The 15,892-nt window shown below is 34.0% G+C and overlaps 1 protein-coding gene across 1 annotated transcript in view; it reads right to left on the bottom strand.

The window, feature by feature from the left end:
* Ugt50B3 (UDP-glycosyltransferase family 50 member B3) overlaps window positions 1–15,892 on the bottom strand; it is a 36,634-nt gene that overhangs the window by 2,770 nt on the left and 17,972 nt on the right. Inside the window, exons 3-6 of the mRNA XM_013306814.1 lie at window positions 3,667–3,809; window positions 2,962–3,145; window positions 2,095–2,592; window positions 1,263–1,491 (exon numbers count right to left, since the gene is read on the bottom strand). Coding sequence (XP_013162268.1) covers window positions 1,263–1,491; window positions 2,095–2,592; window positions 2,962–3,145; window positions 3,667–3,809 — 1,054 coding nt within the window. The remainder of the gene's footprint in view (window positions 1–1,262; window positions 1,492–2,094; window positions 2,593–2,961; window positions 3,146–3,666; window positions 3,810–15,892) is intronic.

The raw sequence follows: 15,892 nt of genomic DNA, 5'->3' as shown, positions 1-15,892 counted from the left end.
TATATATATATATATATATATATATATATATATATATATATATATATATATATATATATATATATATATATATATATATATATAGTTAGACTATTCAATTATTATGAAGCAATGGCAATTATTTTTTAACTATATGCTATTTTCTTACATAACAAACCTCATTACGTCTTATATCTTTGTTACAAAAAAGCTAAAATTTTAATTATCTCTTGCCACAAGCGTATTAGATAAATCATCCTAAGATTTTTACTGTAACATTAAAAGTCTAGTCAAAATATTTATTTAAATTCTATAAAGTAGCTAACGAACGTCCAATTATTTTATAATAAAATAAATTCTTAAATATTTTTTTCCATCTTAAATTTATTGTAGTATATAGAGTGTTGCAATCTACATAATATAATACATATATACATAATATAAATAATTTGCTATAAACTAAGGTTTTATTTTTAAAGTATTAATGAGAAAGGTTAAAAAGTTTAAGGTTAGATTTACTATATTATAGGCCTCATAAAACACCATTTAACAATTTACTATGAAAACATGGCTATAAAATAAACTATAAATAAAACGTAATTGCTATGACCGCATTAAGAAAGAAGTCGTAGACTGCAAATTATCTGCTATTTGTGTATAAACAGATTCAGGGTCTTTAAAATTATTACAATCTAGCAACCAAGAGGTTATTTTACTCTAAGCTTACTAATGACAGATTAAAAATAGTAACTTTAGCAATATATTGTATCGACGCGGCTTGTATAATGCATTAGTACACATTAGAAGCACTAATAGCCTAACGGTTAAGGATACGGATTTGATCGGAAATCGTGGGCAAGAGTTCGAACCATAGGACTATAGTTGGAATGGTACAATAAATATTAGTCAATAACTCTTTTTTATAAAAATAGAATATGTCCTTACGACTTAAGATTAAAAAAAAAACACAGATAAATTATATAACCTCCTTTTTGAAGTCGGGTGAAAAGTAGTAGAAGTTGGTAGTAACTTTATTGTTATGAGATAATCATGTTTTAAAGCATATAAATATGTATAGAATTATGAAACTGTTTCAGCATTGCTCTAATATTCATTAACATCAGTCGAATTAACTTACAACGATCATACGGTCCATTAGGCCGGCTAACTCACCATTGCTAGACAACTAAACTTACTCTTTAATATTCTATAATATCCATCGGAGTGTTTCCTTAATTCGTTACCTTATTTTGTATTCACTATTTCATATGTATTATACTTACCTAATAAATCTTGTTGTGGCAGCCATTTGTATAATCTCACGTTTGTAGGAATGTCCGTTAGATTCTGTTCTGCGTCCTGCTTCCATAGAACTCTCTGTGGCAATCGGCCAAGGGCCTTGACGATCATGTGATGGGCTGCAAGTGGCATCTTATTCGTCCTTACTGAAGACCCCATGGATACGTACACGAAGCCAGCATCACCCGCACCAGCTATCCAATCTTCAATATCCTGTAGTTATTTTAAAGTTTCAATTGTTAGGAAAAAAAATCCTATACTGCCGGTTTATCGGCGTAACACTAGCCTTATAAAATTATCAACGTTTATGTCCCCTCACTAATCAATCGGACACTTGACTTGGTAACGAAGGCGCGCCATTCGCGCCAAATGATTCTTACTAATAATGTCTAAAACAATGTACCCTTCTTTCTATCTTAATACAGAAAATATTGGTCAATCCATGACTCTTATTAACACTATTCTTTAGAAAACATACATCTATTTTACTAATATCTTAAATACGTAAGTTTGGATTTATGGAAGGATGGGTGATTCTATGAAGGTATCTCCAAAGCGGTTCAACGTATTTTGATGAAATTTGGTATAGATGTAGAACATAGACTTGCTGAACAAGCTACTTACTAAGTTTTTTAAACCGCGTGGTTAGAGTCACGGATGACAACCAATTTCAAAATATATAATAACGGTGATACAAGCCTAATTATTACCAAGTAATGAACCAAAGATGTAACGTTTCCTGTTATAATAATATCTTCAAGGAAAAAATGATCTAATTATTACTAATAATAAACAAAAAGATATAAAATTACTCACGGCATTCAGTTTCTTCGGCTCCTTACAATGGATACAGGCGACTTCAGCTACATTTGGTAAATAAGGTCTCGGATAGGAAACAGAGAAATGTCCATTCTGTAGTATAAAGCTGACATTCTTTGCCATATCGTAAACATGAGGTATTTGCTGACCGAAATGTCGTCGTAATACTCCTTGTAGGATTGTCATGCTGAATCCATGAGCAAATATTGACCCGACAAGCCAAGCTGAGTTCAATGCTCTATCAATAAATCCCATGTTATCAGTGAACGCTCTACCAAAGAATGGTGTAACTGAATACGGAGCAGGACTTCCTGACATACTGGCAGGACCTGAGTAGAAGCCGACTGTATTGATGTACATGAAGGGAACTTTAAGTCGATAGACCACGCCCAACGCGCATTCAGGATACGCGCCGTCGAGTATGATTAGATCATAGGTTCTTCCAGAACGAAGGAAGGATCTTGTCTCGAAATCATCAAGGAACGCCTCGCAAGCCTGGTGAAGGTAGAAACATTTTTTTAATTTGAGGAACGCTATAGAAGTAGGATTTAATTTGAATCAAGTTTAATTAAGTTAAATGTTACTGTTATCTAATTTTGGTTATTCAATATTTCATATAATATTGAAATAAAAGTTTTTCTTTTTGAAATTTTGTTTGACTCACTAGGAATCATATTATAAGTATAGTAGCTTTCAGATATCTTGACGGCTCTTAAATTCGCAAGAGTCGCTTCGCAGACCACAATTTTAAGTGTAGCGGGATGCGGGGGAGGGCTCTGCGCAGCACACCGAAGACCATGAGCCGCCAAGATATTTGAATAGGACTGTACTCTTTATATTTAGCAAGTGTTCGAGACCTTTTACCTCATATCCATATCTGAGTATGTCGTACAGTGGTAGAGGCTCCTCCCCTCTCATACGGGCCCCAACCAGGTCGAAGGTCATGTACCCTCGCACATATGAGGCCAGTCCCTCGGGAGCAATCTCCTCCAAACCGGGGATGTGGAAGTCGGGAGGGAACGCACTCATTAGAGTTATGTTGTGCCCTCTAGAACAAAATGTCGAGACAATCAAGTGACAAGGAATTAAGGCTTGAATTAACTCGAATTAAATTAACAAAAACAAACTGTCTGAACTATTATTTGTATCTTAATTGTAATCACTTTAAAGTTAGCTAATCTTGATAACGAATTTACTGTTAATTTTTCTTGACGCTATCAATTCTAAGCCTTTAAAAAAACTTGAGTATTTCACTGAAACTTATTATATAATATTTAAATCTTACTAATCTTACTTCTATTCGGCACAGTATGTACTACTCCTCCTTATATCTCTATCTTCTAATATTATAAATGTAAATGTTTAGATGGATAGATGTTTGTTTGAAGGTATCGTCGGAACGGCTGAACGAATCTCGATGAAATTTGGCATACATATAGAACATAAGAAGAACACATAAGCTGCTAATTAAGTTTTTTATTCCGCGCCGATAGAGTCGCTGGTGATACTAGTTTTTATATATTCTTGAAACTCCAAGAGAATTTATTAACTATAAAATTAACTTTATACCTTCTTATCATTCCTCTAGCAAGCTCCCAAAAGGGCATTTTATGTGATTTTGTGCCGCCCATTGTGATCATAAGAATGTCACTGCCGCACACAGACGCCGCCAACAGTATTGGCAGCCAAAACACTGGCCATCGAGACACCTCCTAAAAAAAAAAATTGCAAAACAATCTAAAAACATTTTGGAAACTAGAAAGGATTATTTTTTTATTTCTTCTCTTTGTTACCTTTGCGATCATGGTTAAAATAATTCTACAAATCGTGAAATTATTTTTTATTTATCGGCTTTTTGATATAATATTTAAGTGTGCAAAATTTCAAATCAATTGGATGTCGTGAAGTGAGTGCAATTCGATTTCCAAAAGACATTTACATACTTTGTTAAAGGCGTACCTTGTAAAAGCATGTTTTCAAATCAAAGACATATAACATGAATAGACGGGACACTGCTAGAGTTTCGGTTATCTAATAATGTTTAAAATATTTCAAGGAATTTGCTCGTAATGTCCGCTCTATAATTAGTATTATAATTGAATCTCTTTGTTTTAAATTAAGAACATTTAGAGAGGGCCGATGTTCGAAAATGAAGACTGTTCAAGATTGGATTTCAAACAGACACCGGCCAAGCATACTTGACAAAAAAATTATTGTTTGTTTTTCCTTTCGATCATTTTACAATCTTTCCCACGGTAAAGAAAGGAATTACTTCACTAATCTTACGAGTACACACATTACTGTATTCCTATTGTCTAAGAAAACAGATATTTTTTGCTTTAAAAAATCATACGTTAAATAAACAATACTTCAAAATGTTATATTCATTCATATTATCTTCATTTCCTGTCATGGAAAATTATGCCTTTCGTAATTCCTTTGACCGTCGTGTCTTGATAATTCAAGATATATCCTTACATCCTAACCTTGGAAATCCACAACTCTAACACTTCTATGGACCACTATTGCCAGCGTTGAACAATTTTTTCGCTTGGCACAAGACAGGGATGAGTTCACTGAGCTGACGGCCAACTTCAGACAGTTGTATGCGATTTCGTCCACTCGGAATTAAAAAAAAAAACTAGTGTAACACAGCCTATATCGCCCGGGGATGGTGTTCCTTCGAAACAGTGAAAAAATTTTTTATATCGACTCAATAGTTTCGAAGCCTATTCAATGCAAACATTCATATCTTTTTCCTTTATGGAAAGTAGAAATAAGATGATAAAAAATCTGTTCATAGTGCAAATAATAACAAGTAACATGGTAACTCATTTTTACTTGCGCAATTTATAGAACGCGCAATTGGAAATTTTAATTTGAAAACTAACGTAATGTTATTGCGAAGTTAACCACACTTACGAAATTGTATGAAATTAACGTAGAAATCTTAAGTGATACTGATTATTATTACAAAAAATACATTTATTTTAATATATTAAGAGGATAACGATGGATTAATAATGTGTTTTGAGAGATAAAGAAATTTTGCTATATTTACAACATGGCTCTATTCTACGGACACACTTCTATTGTTATTTTCTAACACTTAAAGTCTTATGTCCCCGTAGTGGAGCAGAAGGCGTCCATAGTGCGCCGCCAGTTCACTCTATCTTGGGCTCTGCGTTTGGTCTCGGGCCATGTCAGCCCGATTGCCATCATGTCGGCAGCTACTGAGCGCCGCCAAGTTTGTTTAGGATGGCCACGTCTTCTTGTTCCTAGCGGGATCCACTCCAGAGCCCACCCTGGGAATTAGACTGGAATACCGACGAAGCGTGTGGCCTGGCCTATCCATGACCACTTGCAGCGTTTTATTTCTAATACAGATGCTAATCATTATTCATTATCAAACTCGACAAAGATCTTTAGGAGACAAGGTTGTCCTGTTATATCTAATTCATAGAAATGTAAACAAGTTTGCAATCATTCGATTAATTTCTCGATAAACTGCATTTGGTCGGCCAACTGCACGGTCCGACGGAGACGAGTGTGTCGTAACACTTGATCGTTCGATCTTTTCATCGAGTAATTTCGTAAAATTCCATCAAGATTGGCAATCGAGAGTGATCGGTGACGTAGAAGAGTTCAATGAACATCTAAAATTGTTGGATAATAAAAAAGGACTTATTTGTTGGTATCAAATTTAAACCTATTGAACTGACTTCTAATAAAATTTGTTATTATTAGTTATGAAATATTTATGTTACAATTTTTACTTTAGAAAGTACAATGACGTTTACTTTGTTGCAAATTATATTTAAGTAATTTTTTAACCCTGAAATTTGAGCCAGTAATTTTATGAAATCTTGTTAAATTTGATAGCTTGTCTGTCTGTATGCTTGTATAATCATAAAAATGTAACAATATATAAATCACTCAAAACTACAACTATGATTTTTCTAACATAAAAATCTTAGTAAACAACAAACTTAGTTACCCAGGAGAATGCTACATAACGAAAATTCAAATGACATCAAGTGTGATGTTATAGAACAAAAGGTTGTGCAAAGATAAGGTCCCTATTAACCAAAGGTCAGCACTGACCGTCACATTCTGACCCTTTTCACTACGATATTTACTTACCCTCAACTATTTATGTTATTCCAAACTTTGACTTATGTACAATAAACGTGCCAGCAATACTTATGCTGTTAAATCACCCATTAATACATACAAAGAAAAAAAAAATATGCTGCTAAAACAAAGCACGAGGTTATATGTGAGTATGTAAAGAGTCGAGAATGTACTATTCCCGACCGACGTTGGGATCGTAGGTTAGGTTGGGGACTTTGACTACCCGCAAATCAACCCAGGGAAGAAAGCAACAAGCATGTTTTTAAATAGAGCGTATCCTTGAGTAACGCGCAAGATGACTACAGTGGGGCATCGATGCGTTCCGCCGGAGATGCTGGAACCCATCGGGTACCCATTGGGTAAAACCACACATAACCGTGTTCCTTCCCATGAGGGTATTTCTGTTACGATATCCCTCGATACCAAAAAAAAGGTCTGCTGAACGAAGGTCCATAGTAATCTGCCTACATAGGATACCAGCCACGTTCCGGAATACTTTGTCTTCGTTGATTTTTTCAAAAAATAAGAAAATTAGACATTATTAATTAGAATCCTTTGGCGCGAATGACGTGCTTTCGTTACAAAGACCAGTGTAAGAATGAATAGTGAGGGTACATAAACATCGACATTTTAGTAAGGCTAGTGTTGAGTCAATACACTGGCATATTTTCAGATTTTCTTCATAACAGTATATACCAAGAGGTGACACCTTCAACCGATGAGGTCAGATAATTACAATGTTATTTGTTAATTATTTTCACACATAACCTTTCAAAATTATGTGTTAAATTTCAATAGCAATTAACAGGTGTATGACATTCTATACAATGTGTAACGCAACTATTTGTTTACATTGTAATAAAAAAAAATTATAAAATCGTAGATAAAATAATTAAGAAACGCATCTGGCAACTCTTTAGCATGTCGGTGATTTTAATGGGCAGCTGTCACTTCTCTATTGAGGCGTCACTAACCGTGGGTATCTGAAGCAATAATCTCCGTTTAAAACATGTTGTCTGTGTTAGTAAAGATAATGACAGGGATGACGATATGTTTTATACAGAGATTTTGATGTCAAAAACCCACGGTAAATTGCGGCTTCTTTGATTGTCACACATATCTTTTGAATTTCTTCTCAGATACGTGCAGGTTGCATCACGATGTTTTGCTTCACGGTAGGAACGTCGGATGTACATATGTAAATCGGAAATCGAAAAACACATTGGTAGTTGGCGGGATTTGAACCCAGGACCTACAGATTGCAAGTCAAGTGCTTGACCCCTGAGCCACCGACGCCCTACGGTTTGTTTAGTTAAATAATACCGTTTAATAATGTTGAAGTTTATGACAAGCGTCATTTTAATAGACATAATATTAAATAGTCAATTCAAGGTTTGCGTTAATGGCTTGGTAATAATCGTTTTGAACGACCTCCAAATCTGTTCAAACATATTTAACTATTAACATTGTAGTATAGTTCAATGAACTTGCAAATATGTCTTTTCATTACAAATTCTTATAACAAGTTTTGATGGGTTTGCTTACATACACAAATAGTATTATATTAAGACAGGAAATGAAACTAATTAATTCCATCTTAGTTTCCAAGGACAAAGTCCAATTTAAAGTTTTGGAATATTAATCGATATCAAAATTTCCGCTTCTTAATCCGAGGATAAAAACGTTGCTAATACGTCCCAGAGGCCACGTTTTAACAATGCTCTCATTAGACCAAAACCACGTGATCCGAGGAGTCGACAAACAATTCACTTTTGGTTTCCATTGACCGTGACACGTGACAAGGAATCCTAAATTCCGACCGCACACGTGATCTGCTACGTGTCTATGGTGCGCCGTATTTAACACTAGCTGTGCCCGCGACTTCGTCCGCGTAAATACTGTATTTAAATTACGCGCGGTACTGGACAGTACTTGGACAATGCAACATTACTTTTTTTTAAATAAAAGATTTTTCAAAAATAAACGTAGCCAAAGGTACATCTTATTACATCAGCTAGCCAATAAAAGTTCCGACATAATCGATCCAGCTATTGCAAAGATTAGCCGGAACAAACAAATAGACAGACAGACAAAATTGTAAAAAATATATTTTGGTGTATGTACCGTATATTCGGTGGCTCAGTGGTCAAGCACTTGACTTTCAATCTGCAGGTCCTGGGTTCGAATCCCGCCATGTACCAATGTGTTTTTCGATTTCCGATTTACATATGTAAATTTATCCGACGTTCTTACGGTGAAGGAAAACATCGTGATGCAACCTGCACATATCTGAGAAGTAATTCAATGATATGTGTGAAGTTAACCAACCCGCACTTGGCCAGCGTGGTTGACTATGGCCTAATCATCCTTAACTTGGGTAGGCTCCGAGCTCCTCGGTGGGGACGTTTAGTGAGCTGATGATGATGACCGTATATTCATGTACGTGTTAAAACTATTATTTCAATATTAAAAACAGACAATCCAATTTTATTTATATGTATGGATGAATACACAATTATATGAATAGGTACAGACCTATTACAGAGCCGGACTCGAGCGATTTATTATTTAAATTAATTGTTTACAAACATTAGTAGGATCGTTATGTGCCAATACGGTCGTATGATCGTATGACCGCACAATGAAATCTGCAATACATAAATGGTTGTAATATTAATTTAAATATTAAAAGCATCCGTTAAATATTCTATTGATGAATTTATAATGAGATAATGAGTGTTTAGAATGAATGTAATTGCTCAAGCTGAAATAATGACGCAAAACATAAATTAGTTAATAGAATTCAAATAAACTTTATTAATTTAATACTTAGCTTTAATAAGCTCTCATTGAAAACTGTTTAATAGAATTATTACGTATAAATAAATATTTCTAAATAACATAGTTCTAACACCTTTACAACATAACTCGCCTCGTAATCCAGAAGGGTAGGCAGAGACTACAGACCTATTAGGCGTGGTCCTTATACACATCTCTCGCTTCTTCTACATACGTCGTACTAATATTATAAATGCTAATGTTTAGATGGATGTTTGATAGTATCTCCGGAACAGCTGAACGGATCTCGCTGAAATTTGCATATATAGAACAGTCTGGAAGAACGCATATGCTACTTATTAAGTTTATTATTTTTATTTTAAATAAACTAGTCTACGTATAAATGCATTATTTATTCTTGCAGCAGTTACATTGCAAAATATAGGTACATAACTAACACGAAGCACTACAAGTGAAGCTGGCACGAACTTTGTTATTTATTTTATTGTTTTCTAGATGTATGCTTTGTTATTACGCTGGAGTCGGGAATACAATTGCAAAATTTACAAGTTGCAATTTACCTTCGAATAGAAAGAAAATGGGTCATTTGGGGATATTTACGATGAACAATGTTTGTCATATTTGTGTGAAACTAAAGTAAAATATTCTTTTGATATAATATTTGAATTGTTTTTACAACGTTTGTTTGTTTCACCATCATCAGCTCACTAAGAAGCATAGGTACCCATTGAGGTGCTCGGAGCCTTCCCTTAGTCAGGGGTAACTAGGCCATAGTCAATAATGCTGACCCACTGCGGGTTGGTTGACTTCACACATATCTTTGAATCTCTTTGCAGATATGTCACGGTGTTTTCCTTCAAAGTAAGAACGACGGAATAGATATACATATGTTAATCGAAAAACATTTTGGTACATGACGGGATTCGAACCTAGGACATTGCGATGTCGAGTCAAGGATTTAACCCCAGAGTCGCCGACGATCTCACTTGATTTACTTTTACGATGTCTTAAATTATCAAGCGAGAGAATTTTACTTTGTTTACTTTATCGCATAGAATATGCGTTAAAAAGAAAATTTACTTCAAATAAATATCAGTGAATTTACAAAACGGCTTTGCTTATGTCATTCGTTTGTAGAAACTATATATAATTATCTTGTTACATGGTAATTAATCGCACGACATTGAGTTTGGGCGAGTGAATGTTGAATTTCATTGGTGTCTTAGGAAAATTACGCAGGACAACGGCTCAAGGGCAACCGACAAATTGTTACTTATACATTCGTTTCCGTAACCTTATTCAGCTGTCACATATGTCTTGTCATATTATATGTAAAATTATTACAATTTTAAAACTACAGAAAGCTAAAAGCTCTAGTAAGTAATTTTTTAACTTGATTGCAACATAGTCACCTGTGGCAAACCAGCGAGCGGCCACCGAAAATCGCTGAAATAGCGAAGTGACCGTTGCCTATAGACACACGCCATTGCATATGCGTTGCCTACCTTAAATCGACGAACGAGAGGATGAACAGAAAGAAAATATATTTCCCTTCCCATACATCCTCTCATCCAGAAAGTGCACTTCCACTTTCCATTCTTTAATTATAAAGGTGGGAAGGGAAAGAGGACTAAAATTGTTTAAATGTTTATAAATTAGCTAATTTCAGATATTAAAATCTCTAGAACAAACTCGCAAGAAATCAATTACAAAATACATAAGAGTAAGGGTAATCATCGTGGCAACCACATGTAATAATATGTTCAAATCTTCATGTTCCTAATTTCAATTTAAAGTAAAAGTCAAACAAAGTCAGTCAAATAGCAAAAAAAAATCATAGCTTCCTCCACAAACTATAGCTCAATGAAAGTTCATGTCACGATTCGTTGAATCACTCCATAACTTCCCGTCTTGAAACGATTCTGTCGACTGTGCATCAATACGGAAATAATCGAATATTGCCACATAGGTATCATTCCATTCACAATATCAGTGTGACCACCTATGACGTAATACAGCTGGTTTTATATCACGTAACCATAGTAACAGTTAGAGGTAGATAACGTTAGAATCAGGAAGTGTTTGATCGTTTTTGATAACGTAGACGTAATTATCCGACCCGGTGTGCATAAGTCAAACTAAATTATGATGGCACACTAGCGCCCCTCGGTCAATGTAAAGTGTTCAAGCTTTCGTGAGAAATTATTATAAACTAATATATTTAAGGGAAATTAAAAAAAACTTACGTACGTTAGTCCGGTGTCAGCACCGACTAGTTTCGAGCTCATGGAGGGCCCTTTATCAGGGTGGGACTGGGTATTGTTTCGCGGAAGCAGCCCGTCGCTCATTTAAGGGCCCTCTTCGGCTCGAAACTAGTCGATGCCGGAAGTGCATACGTCAGTATTTTAGCCGTTTATATCTTAGTTTATGATAATGTCTCACGAAAGTTTGTACACATTTTATTTATAAAGACAGTGGCGCTAGTAAGCTCTCATAATTTGAACGGACCGGAGGAACATACGTGAGCGTTTTAATCGTTCATATATTTGTAAAAAAAAGTGTAACAAGATCCTTTCTGTACTGTAACTGCTGGTAGTTAACATATTTTGTTTTTACCATTTTCTATGCCCATTTATTTTTTTACATATTTTCTGAGAACTAACCGCGATAGTAGCGCCTCTTACCGTCCCAGATAAGCTTGTTGAAATATACTATCACTTTCACAATTATGTTCGCGTGACCTAACGAGATTTATGCACTCCTAGTAGATATCATCTTTTAAACATATACGGAAGATACATTTAATTTTATATTCATTTACATTTCACATTTCAAACTAAAGATAATTCGTACTAGCTGTCCGCGACTCCGTCCGCGCGAATTGAAAAATACTTAATTAGTAACCTATAGACTAGCAGGAGAAGGCGCAAGACAGACGACATAGGTCGCTGCGCCAGCGGAGTAAATAAGTAAGTAATTAATTTAATTACATCTATATCAAATTTCAGCGAGATCGACTATGGAGATACCTTTTAACAAACATCCGTCCACACATTCGCATTTATAATATTAGTAAGAAGTAAAATTTGAAATTGTCAGTAAGAGATTAAATAACTCCTTTTAAACTGTAGAAAGAAATTCTGATTATTCCAGGATCAGATTCAAAATCCATTCAGTCTAATTTAATTCCAATGATTTTTGACGATATGTTTTATACATTCCGCAGTGGAAATGTACGGCAACAACAGTCAACGTCAATACATTTTAGTCATATAAATCGAATAAAAATCTGCAAGTAAACTGGAACGAAAGGGAGAGCATATAACAAACTCGATCAAAACCAGTCGCACGAAGGCCGACTGGGAAGGTTACGTGATACCCATATTTGCGCATATTGTTTACATTCAAACAAAACTATTTAAACTGGAAATAGCATTAAAAAAATCCGAATAATTTTAGTACAACTTTTCAAGCTCTGTTTGAGAGTTATTTAAATAAGAAGTATTTTCTTACAACTAACGAGTTTACAAGCAAGTTATTTTTATTAATATATCGATAATAATACCAAATGTTTTGATGGATGTTTGTTAAAAGTTATCTACAGAACGCCTGCAAGAATCTCATTGTTTGTCATAGATGTAGAACACAGCCAGGAAGAACATGTAGGCTTCTAATTATTTTTTTAATTCCACGCGGATGGAATCGCAGGCTACATCTAATAAGTTAGTTGCCTACACCGTTACTTCTTTTCTTAAAATTTTATGCAACCTATTAGTTTTTTATCCATACTTAGCTAAACGAGACCGAACCTTACGTACGTTTGGTAGACATGACATAGATTCCGTTCGCAATTAGATGTGATTTGTGTGTTTCACTACTAATTAGATACTTACAAGATATATAACCTCTTTAATGTATACGGAAGAAATTCTTTTAGGTTATAAAAGTATACATACGTTTATGTAAGAATAACTGTCGCCCACGACTCCGACCGTTTAAAGAATAATTAGAGGCTATGTGTTCTGGAGGTACCTTCAAACAAACATCCATCTATCCCTCCAAACATTTGTAATATTACGAAAATGTATGTAATTTAGCAGATCTAAATTTCAGAGGTGATTTAAAATTGGAATAATAATGTTCATTATATTTACACGAGAAAGTACTCGTAAATATTTTCTTCAAGAATAACATAATAATTAAAATAATAACTTCTCACCTTTTAAAAGTAAATGTGCGTAAAAAAGTTTTTAAATATGTGTTTAATCAGTATCAACAGCGGTCGACCTTTCGATTTTACCAAACCGACCTGTCATCGGTACATCACTATGACATCGATTTATGTAATTATTTCTCGATACATCTGACATTTATGAATAATCGAAAACTGTTATCGAAAAATCAGAGGTAACGTAATATTAATATCACGTAACTACGACTTCGTAAACATTTACCGTAGGTTTCTGAAACTAAAATCTCTATATAAAACATATCGAAATGTCATGATCTCTGATAAAACAGTGATAACAATATATTTTGAACGAGGTTTTTGATCTTAGAAACCCACAGTTAATGTACTAAGACATCATGAGTGCGTTTAAGTGTATATTTTAAAAATAAAACTTACTAGATATCGCCCTCGAGTCCGTGCGCGCGGATTTAAAAATAACAAAATTAGTAGCCTATATGTTCTTCCAAACTAAGAGATCCTTTCAGCTGTTCTGATACCTTCAAACAAACGTCCATCCACATCCTAACATTCGTATTTATAATATTAGTAAGATGACAATTATTAAACAGACAAGAGTACAGAGATTTGTGTCTCTGTACTAGGATGACACAAATATCGTATTTCAATTGATCGCTTAAATTGTATGGAAGGACGTTAAATTAATTCTAATATTTTCTATAGGTTGACAATTTACTATGTCTTTAAACAAATAAATATATTTATTTACATCCTTATTTCTATGAATACTAATATAAAATAAAATTAAAAAAAAAACCGAATAATTAACTAAAATATGTTAATAAAAGGAGTCCCTTTAGGCAAGGTAGGTTCTATAGGTTCTATTTTTTATTTTAAATGTTGTCTACATTTCATAACGAAGAGTACTTACTCAATATTAATATAAGCATCTCTTGACGGCAAAATGTAAGGTAAAAAGCGACATAGACAAATTATTTTGACCTTTTACTTATAAGATTCAGTTAATTCGTTTCTAACTTGACAACGTATAATCAGATAGATGACAGATTAAATTTTCAACTTTAATTGAAATACATTTCGTTTTGATGACATTTTAGTTAACTGAAGCGTATTATTTTAAATAATTCTTTCTTTAAATTGAAAATATAACTGAGTAATACTAAGTTAAATTAGATTTTTAATTTCAAAGTTAATCTTACTTCTTACTAATACTATAAATGCGAATGTTTAGATGGATGTTTAAATGAAGGTATCTCCGGTACGACTGAAAGGATCTCGCTTAAATTTGGCATAGATGTATAACATACTATTGAAGAACATATAAGCTACTTATTAACTTTTTAATCCGCGCGAACGGAGTCGCGGGCGACAGCTAGTTACTATAATGTAACATGATTCATGTATATTAATCCAATTTGTGCATTCAACATTCAACCTTCTACACAAACACGCATATGCAAAACATGTATATATTTTCTTTGTTAAAGATCTATTAATTCAATATTGAATTCATAAATCAATAACAAACATCCTATTGCTAGTTTTTTTACATCTTACAAGCCTATTTGACCTAGTTAAAGAAGTGAAATCTGTTTACTATGTACGTCTGTGCGTACGCCGGATCAACAAAACCTTTAAATAGTGGTCCAGAGATCCAAAAACGTATGCTTTTGACATGAATTATTCAAACTTTTGTGAGACTTTATACTAAACTGATATATAAACACGGCTAAACACTCACGTATATTCGTCCGGTGGCGACGACGACGATATTGAGTGAGCGACGGGCCGCGTCCGCGAAATAATACCAGTACCACTCATCCTGATGAAGGGCCCCCGATGGGCTCGAAACTAGTTGGTGCCGCCACCGGACATATATACGTGAGTGTTTAGCCGTGTTTATATATCAGCTTTTGATATGACTAAGAATAATTTCCATATCATCCATTACAATACAGTTGTACTTAAGACTTAAAAGCTACATCATCAAAGTCTAGATTGGTTTTTAACCGTGTTATATTAGGAAACAGCATTACATACACCTGTATGGAAAGAGTTATACTGCAATACGTCCTGTTCAGTATTAATTTAAATAAATTATATTTTAATGCAAAAAGTATTCAGTTATTTACGTACTAGCTGTCAATCGCGACTCCATGCGCGGAATAAAAAAAAATAATGAGTAGCCTATGTGTTGTTTATGTTCTTCCAGGCTATGCTTTACATCTATGCTAAAACATCAGCGAGATCCGTGCAGCCGTTCTGGTGATACCTTAAACCCACATCCATCCATCCAAACAAACGCATTAATAATATTAGTAAGATGTTATTTTTACAAGTCAACAATGATTATATTGAAAAATATTAAAATGTCCAATACAATAGAACGTTTATTGACTTGCTAAATTCATAAATTGTACGTGTGAACATTTTAATCCTTTGTATTGTCACAAAAATATATTGACACATTCGCTTTGAAATACGGGGTTATATTGTCAAGGTCATGTGGTGTATCATTTTGCAATAACTTGTTAATAACGAATAATAAAAAGAATTGAGTAATGCATACGCTTCGGTGATTTGAGTGTGCTGAAATAATAAAAAAGGAAAATACACTAAAATCAATCGGTCATAATAATTATTATTAAAAAC

This window comes from Papilio xuthus, unplaced genomic scaffold, assembly GCF_000836235.2.
Source record: "Papilio xuthus unplaced genomic scaffold, Pxut_1.1 DF828177.1, whole genome shotgun sequence".
NCBI lineage: Eukaryota > Metazoa > Arthropoda > Insecta > Lepidoptera > Papilionidae > Papilio > Papilio xuthus.
Note: the sequence above shows the minus strand (reverse complement) of the source record. Positions and strands in the feature narration are given on the sequence as shown.